At 42.3% G+C, this 8,171-nt stretch overlaps 1 protein-coding gene across 2 annotated transcripts in view; it reads right to left on the bottom strand.

Annotated features, from left to right (window-relative positions):
- The window catches only part of LMAN1 (lectin, mannose binding 1), a 29,694-nt gene extending 23,931 nt beyond the window's left edge, over positions 1 to 5,763 (bottom strand). The window contains exon 1 of one of the 2 annotated variants that reach the window (XM_042453917.1): positions 5,489 to 5,763. In XM_042453917.1, coding sequence (XP_042309851.1) covers positions 5,489 to 5,720 — 232 coding nt within the window. In that variant the 5' untranslated portion in view covers positions 5,721 to 5,763. The remainder of the gene's footprint in view (positions 1 to 5,488) is intronic. The other variant, XM_042453918.1, reaches the window with a different exon arrangement.
- Positions 5,764 to 8,171: the final 2,408 nt, after the last annotated feature.

Here is an 8,171-nt window from a genome sequence, read left to right as displayed (position 1 = left end):
ATACATATCAAATACATAGCAATACAGGAAATGATTCAATAAAACAGACAACAAAAGAACAACAAAAAGCAAGTGACAATTATGCAATGCCTGGGAACGCTTCTCTGAACAGGATGGTCTTCAGCTCCGTTTTGAAGCTGGTTAAAGAAGTAATGGCTCTTGCTCGCGGGGGAAGAAGGTTCCAGGAGTGAGGGGCAGCGAGTGAAAAGGGGCGAATCCGAGATGGGGCAGAGGAAATCCTGGGCTGGGACAGGAGACCTTGATTACCTGAATGGAGGGCCCTAGTGGGAAGGTGAGAAGAAAGAAGGTCTGATAAGTAAGGAGGGGCCAGTCCATGGAGGGCTTTAAACGTTGACAGAAGGAGCTTATACTGAATGCGGAAAGGGAGGGGGAGCCAGTGAAGGGATGCCAACACAGGAGAGATGTGGTCAGAGTGGTGGGTGGATGTGAGAAAGAGGAAGCCCAGCCAGGAGGACGTTACAGTAATCGAGTCGTGATACCACTAGGGCATGAACCAGGATCTTGGCAGTAGAGGCAGAGAGATATGGTCGGATTTTGGCAATGTTGTATAAAAAGAATCTACAACCCTTTGCTGTGGTCTGGATCTGAGGGGTACACGACAGAGAAGAATCAAAGATGAAACCAAGACTGCGGGCTTGCTGGACTGGTTGAATAGAAATGTTGTCCACAGAGAAAGAAAAGGACCGGGGGAGAAGTTGCTGAACATTGCGAAAAGCACTACAACTCAGCCTCTCATTTCTATCAAGTGACACATCAGCATAAAGATGCAAATGGTTTCATATTCAGTCATTTCCAGAATTTGTTTTCATGAACATTAGCAAACAATTGCAGGAATATCAAGAAATGACAGAAAGAAAAGAGTTCAGCCTAAAGCCACAGGTTAAACGAGGAGAACAAATTATTTTCTTAAGTGTGTAATCTGACTACTCTCACCTGAGGCATAAATTCTAACTACCTTTATCTGATCTTTAACCTCAGAATCAAATACAGTGGGACCTTGTTATCCGCTGGGGTTTGGTTTCAAGATCACCCAAGGATATCATAATCTGTGGATGCTCAAGTCCCATTAAATATAATGGCATAGCAAAATGGTGTCCCTTACATAAAATGGAAAATCAAAGTTTGCTATTTGGAATTTATACTTTTTTAAAATACTTTCAAACCATGGAAGTTTGAATCCATGGATAAAAAATTCATGGCTATGGAGGGCCGATTGTATATACACTTTAACTACAGAAAAAGTCAGGTTGTTATCAAGTTGTTGAAGAAAGTATTGATTTTATATTGGCAATCTCTCACATTTGCCACAGGCACATAAATTCTATCAGTCAACAGAATCTGGTCCCAAGAATAATATCAATCAGTAAAAAATATGGAATAACATTTCTCTATAATTGCCTGTTTGGGGTACAGTGGACCCTTGTTATCCGCTGGGGTTTGGTTCAAAGATCCCCCGTGTATATCAAAATCCATGTATGCTCAAGTCCCATTAAATATAATGACAGAACAAAAAGGTGTCCCTTATAAAAAAAAAATGGAAAATCAAGGTTTGATATTTGAAATTTTTACTTTTTTTTGAACATTTTCTAACCGTGGATGCTTGAATCTGTGTATAAAAAAATCAGTGTATAAGAAGGGCCAACTGTATATTAACGTCTACCCATAAAACATACTGAAGAGGTTTGTGAAATCTTTCTGAAGTTTAGCTATTTAATCTAAAGGCAGCTAAAAAGGAGTAAATAGAGCAAGGAGGGTGAAGATATAGACATTAAGTGACACAGAATATCTGAACAAATAAGAGATAGAAACAACATCAGAAGGCTAAAAATAATAAAAGTATTACTAGAACGCCTTCATGGCTTCTCTAAGCACCATATGCTGCGGTTTATGTTATGGTAATGAAAGATGTTACTAATCCTCTACATTGGCAACCAAAACAATACTTACAAACAGTAAATCCCACTACAAAGAGAATAATGCTGCTCCATCAGCAGGGACTGTATACCAAAATTCTTAAGGTAAATTGTGCATACAGCAGCATTCAGCAATATACAATAGAAATTAAAACTAAGTGTGTGCCTATACACTATGGTCCAAAACACACTGCAGAAATAATCCATTTTGAGATCGCTTTAACTGCCCTGGCTCAGTGCTTGGGAATCCTGAGAATATTGTGGCACCAGAGCTCTCTGACAAAGAAGTCTAAATGTCTCACAAAACTAAGAGTTCCCTAGCACTGAACCAGGGCAGTTAAAGTGGTCTCAAACTGGATTGTTTCTGCAGTGTTTTGGACCTATGACAGAGAGGAACAAAATATTGTCCATCTATAAAAGAAAATCTGAAAAGAGAAGCTTGGCATGTCTTCTAAGGACAGACTACTGTATTCACAACAGAGGACTGGTGCTGACCAGCTGCATTCAACAAGTCAGCCTTCTTAATTTCTCAGAATTTAAGGAAGGAATGGGGAGAAACTGGCAGTCCTATTTTTGTAAACCTGTTTTTAACATACATAGAAAATAGGAGCAGGGGATCTTTTTAAGCCCAAGCACCACATTCATCACAGATAAATTAACTGCTTCCATCCCCAACCCATGCTGCTCAGTTGAGCAGGACTCCATGCTCCCTTCCTCCTCCACTGCTTATCTGTTTTTGGACAGTCTGAGGAAAGGAAGTTCTATATATTGAACCATGTCACCTCCCCAAGCCCCATTTATTCCTCTGAACAGCATATGTTGTTGTTGCTGTGCGCCTCCCAGTCATTTCAAACTTATGGCAACTCTATGGAGAACCTATCAGATAATTTTCTTGGCAGAATTTGTTCTGAGGGAGTTCACCTTTGCCCTCCTCTGAGGCTGAGAGAGTGCAATTTGGCCAAGGTCACAGAGTGGGTTTCCATGGCTAAGTAGGGATTTGAACCTTGGTTTCCCAGTGTTAAAGTCTTAAAACTCAAACCAATTCATCATGCTGGCACCATTGAGCAGCATATTTATTTCAAATGAATATGAATGAATCCAATTGTTAGATTTGACTCAGTGAATCAATGGAACTTATGTAACAAGCGAACACCATCACTTCAGCTGGACTACTCCTGTTTCGACTAATGATTTTACAATAAGTGTCTCTTGATATTTTGAGGTGCACAAAACAGTGGTGATTCTAAATGTGTGGACTGTTGAAAGAAGCAGTGTGTTTGTGTGCATGTATGTGGAGGAGTCACATGTCTGCATACAGGATGTGGAAAGAAGAAAAGTAATATATGGTACAAAGCACATTGCAGAAATAATCCAGTTTGAGACCGCTTTACCTGCCCTGGCTCAACACTGGGGAATTCTGGGAACTGTAGTGTTTGTGAGATATTTGGCCTTCTCTGTCAGAGCGCTCTGGGGCCACAGTTCCCAGAATTCCCTAGCACTGAGCCACAGCAGTTACACCGGTCTCAAGATTACATCTGCAGTGTGGTTTGAACCTATATCAGCTTAACCAATACCTCTGAATTTTTAAGCACAGATTCTCAAGATCTCATTAGCATTTAACAAAGAACACAAAAGTGATCTGTTCTGATTGTTGCTGGGAGTTGAGTTTTGTTAAGAAGTGCCATAGTGGCTCAGATCCATCTGGTTCAGCATTTTTTTGCCATTTCTTCAGCATTAGAACCAGCATTACCTCCTTCATATATAGAGTGCATCTACACTGTAGAAGAGAGCCAATGTGGCGGGCGTAGTGGTTTGAGTGCTGGACAACAACTTTGGAGACCTGGGTTTGATTTCCTGCTCAGCCATGAAGCCCTTTGGGTGACTTTTGGCAAGTCACAAACTCTCAGCTTCATGGAAAGGCCACGGCAAACCTCTTCTGATCAAATCAGACCAAGAAAACCCCATGACAGGGACACCTTAGGATTGCCATAAGTTAAAAACGAATAAGTGTAGAAATTAATGCTGTTTGACACCACTTTAACTGCCACGGCTCCATCCTACAGGACCTTAGGATTTGTAGTTTTGTGAGGCACCAGCACTCATTGGCTGAGAACACAAAGGAACTTGTAAAACAAAAAAATCCTGGATGCCACAGGCTGGACCCACAACACTTAAAGTGGTGTCAAACTGCATTATTTCTACAGTTTAGATGCACCTTATATATGAGGTAGGTAATGCTGGTTCTAATGAATGGCAAAGAATGCTGATGGACCTGAGCAACCAAGGCACTTCTTAACAAAACTAGAAGCAGAGGCAAACCCCAAAGTACATGGCGGAAAGCGGAATGAAGGTAAACACGCTTAAAGGCATGCGCTGAGAAAGGTTGTTGTTGCTGTGTGCCTTCCAGTTATTTCCGACTTACAGCACCGTAGGATGAGCCTATCGTGGGGTTTCCCTGGCAAGATTTTTTCAGATGTCATGGTCATCCTCTGAGGCTGAGAGAGTGTGACTTGAACAAAGTCACCCACTTTGAGTTTCCATGGTTGAGCCAGGATTCGAACCACTAGAGCACACTGGCTCTCTATGGAAAAGCTACATGGACCCATTTCTGCCACTTGGTGTGTGTACACTCGAGGAGGCAGCTGCACTCTGCACATGCCCAGAGACCTATTATTGACGCGCTTCACCGCTGCCAGGGTCTGTGGGTAGTTCTGCCTTGGAGGAGCCATTGAGGGCTCCTCAAGAAGACTGTCTTGTTCAGAGTCTGAAAACAGAATGCGATGAAATGGGCCACACACTCCATGGACGTTTAAGTGTTTTAGTTTTAGAGGCTGCATCCACACTGCAGAAATAATCCAGGTTGACACCACTTTAACTGCCATGGCTCCATGGTAGGGAATCCTGGGACGTGTTCTTTGTTGTGGCCCCACAGCTCTCTAAATGTCTCACCAAACTACAAATCCCAGAATCCCACAGCAGTGAGTCACTGCAGTTGAAATGGGAGTCATTTTGCATTATTTCTGCAGAGTGGGTGCAGCCTCTGAGACTAAAGCATTTAAACACCCATGCCGTGGAATCCTGGGATTTGTAGTTTGCCGCTTTCCCCGGCAGGAAAGCCTAAACATCTCACCAAACTACAAATCCCAGAATTCCCTAACACCGAGCCATTACAATTAAAGCAGTGCCAACCTGAATTATTTCTGCAGTGTGGATGCAGCCACTAAACCTAAAACCTTCAAACATCCATGCCATGGGATCCTGGGTATGGAGGCTAAATATCTTACCAAACTACAAATCCCAAGACCCCACAGCACTGATCCATGGCAGTTAAAGCGGCGTCAAACTGGATTATTTCTGCAGTGTGGCTGGAGCCTCTAAGTCTAAAGCATTTAAATACCCGTGCCATGGAGTCCTGGGAGTTGTAGTTTGTCGTAACCCCCGACAGGAGAGGCTAAAAAGATCTCACCGAACTACAAATCCCAGAATTCCATAACCATGGCATTTAACGCAGCCTCAAAAGTGGAAAGGCTCGGGGTTCAAATGCCGGTACTTACTGCCGGTGTGAAGCCAGAAGGGCACTAGCCCGTCCCCCAGCACCAAGTGCGGCCCCTTGAAGCTGTATTTGTACTCGAACCGCCGGTGGGGAGCCGCCGGGGGCTCAGCGCCGCCTTCCGCCTGGCCGGTGGCGCCTGTGACCGGGAGGAAGGGGCCTCCCAGGCAGAGCAGGAGCAGCGCCCGGGCCAACAGCCTCCCTCCAGCTCCCTTCGGCACCCAGAGCGCCGCCATCTTGTTCCCTCCGCTGCATGGAAACCCGGCTCGGCCAACAGGGCGCTCCCTGATTGGTCGAAACGGGAATGGGGGCGTGGCCTTGGAGCGGCCAAAGGGTAAAGACCGCGACGGCTTTAGTTTTTAAGGAGAAGGCGTGGCCTCCTAGTTGGCCCCGCCTACCAGGTTAGCCCCCCCCCGCCCACATACGGAGGTAGAACGGCGCGAGGGCGGAGCGGCGGTTACGGCGCCGGCTCCGCCCACTTTTGCCTGGCGCCATTTTGAAAACGCGCTTTAATTTCCCTGGCTACTCACTGCTTGGGAATTATTGTGGGGTGGCACCAGAGTTACCTCTGACAGAGAAGGCTAAAGGCCTCGCAAACACTACATTTCCCAGAATTCCACAGCAGTAAAAAACACCTCCAAAGTTTGTTATTCCTGGAGTCTGTTTTGGAACTTAAAACAACTAGGAAAATTAAAATCAAGCCTTTTAACTAGAAAATGCTCAAGTGCGTTTATATGTACATAGATAGGGCAAAGATGGCTAAATGCCTCGTCACAAAGCTACAATTCCCAGAATTCCCTAGCAGTTAAAGCAGCCTCAAGAGTGGATTGTTCCTGCAGTGTGTTTTGGACCTTGAAACAAAAAAGCAAAATTAAAATAATACCTTTAAACTACAGTATTATGTGCATTTACGCAAACACAGTTTCGTAGAGTTGAGGAGAACATTTGGGAAAAGGTGACGATGGTCTTCAAAGAAAATTTCAATAAAAATAAAATTTTGATTTAACATTTAACAAAAATTAAAATTTAATTAAAAAACAAAACAAAACCCAAAATCTGGGACCTCTCTTTCTCTCTTCCCAGTGAGCCCCACTCACCCCACTCATAACCATAGCCCTCTCCAGCATTTTAAGGGGACGCAAGAGCAAGAGCAAGTACACTTCTGTACAATTGCTGATCGGTGCACTTAAGCGCTCCCTAAGCTTGTTGGGGGCAGTTAGCTTACATATTGTAAACCGCTTTGGTAGTCTATAATGTGTCACAAAGGTCTTGTATTGGGGTGGATCTAAATTTCACAGATACAGCTGATAGGCGCTGCTTCAACTGTCATGGCTGGCTCCATCCTGTAGAATCCTGCGATTGGTAGTTCGATGAGAAATTTACATTATGTCTCAGCCAGACACTCAAACAACTACACCAAGCTGGCTCTTGTTTTTATATAATGATTTTGTATAAGGAACACCATTTTAATGTGCCATTGCATATAATGGGACTTGAGCACCCATGGAGCTTGATATCCACAGGGGTCCTGGAACCAAACTCTCGCAGATACCAAGGGTCCACTATATAGAAGAGCTATGATTTCTATGCAGTTTTGGAAGTCCAGTTCCTAAACTCATTTTTTGTTGTTGTTATTTGAATCTTTGCCTTTTGTACCAAGTTCTGATCTGTAGATTTCTGAGTAGATCCCCAAAGTAGATCCCATGAGCCTGAGTTGTGTGCGCCTCTGGGCTACACCAGAGAAGGGAATTCACTAGCTAAAACCAATAAACCTATCACTTAAGTTGGACATTTTCTAATGAAAAGAGATGAGTGAACTAAATTTATAACTGAAGTGACTTAAGTTGTACGTTTAGCATTAAGTGCTAAATTTAGGATTATGTTATTAATTTATTATTAATTAAAGTAAAGACAATGTTAAGGAACTAAGAGAGTTTACATTTCTCCAAATGAATAGGCAAGCAAAATAAATAAATAAATTTAGTTAAAATGCAAATGCATCAAAAATTTACTGAAGGCCGGATGCTGATTTTAAAAAAGTAACATTTCCAGACTTTGTAATGAACAGGTCAATTAAAAAAAAAATCACTACAAGATTGCAATTTAAAAGACACAACATAAAAGTAAAAAAGAAATTATGAGGGAGGAGGAAGAAACAAATTCTCATGCCAGTTAAAGTTGCAAATATCCTGGAACAAATCTTGAACAAGGATTTCAAAGGTAGACTTTATACCAGTTCTATTACCCATAACCAGAATAACAGAGATTAATGGAGTTTTATCTCACTGCAGAAGTTAAATACTGTAATGTGACAGTGCCCAAATGTTTGTGTTATCTTCAATGGTGCTTTGTGAATGGGTGCTGCTACAATTTTACAAACATACAACATTTTATCAGTCCGTAGCTTTTATATTCCCTTTTTACTTCATTATTGTTTATATTTCTATGACATTTCAGTCATCTTTACTCGTTTTTAAGGTGCTACAAGATTATTATTTTTCTACAGCAGATTAGCAAACCTGACTCTCTAAGAACCTCATAATCTGTTATTGTATTTTGATATCTTGCAACATAGGAAAGATCCAAAGAAATAAGGAACTTCTTATCCTGAACCTGAAGGTCAGTTCCGACTGTTGGCTTTGATTCTAGTAAATAAATCCCAGACTTTCTTTCAGGCATTGTTTTAA

Source organism: Sceloporus undulatus, chromosome 2, assembly GCF_019175285.1.
Source record: "Sceloporus undulatus isolate JIND9_A2432 ecotype Alabama chromosome 2, SceUnd_v1.1, whole genome shotgun sequence".
Taxonomy (NCBI): domain Eukaryota; kingdom Metazoa; phylum Chordata; class Lepidosauria; order Squamata; family Phrynosomatidae; genus Sceloporus; species Sceloporus undulatus.
The sequence above is the reverse complement of the archived record's forward strand: the minus strand, read 5'-3'. Positions and strand labels throughout refer to the sequence as shown.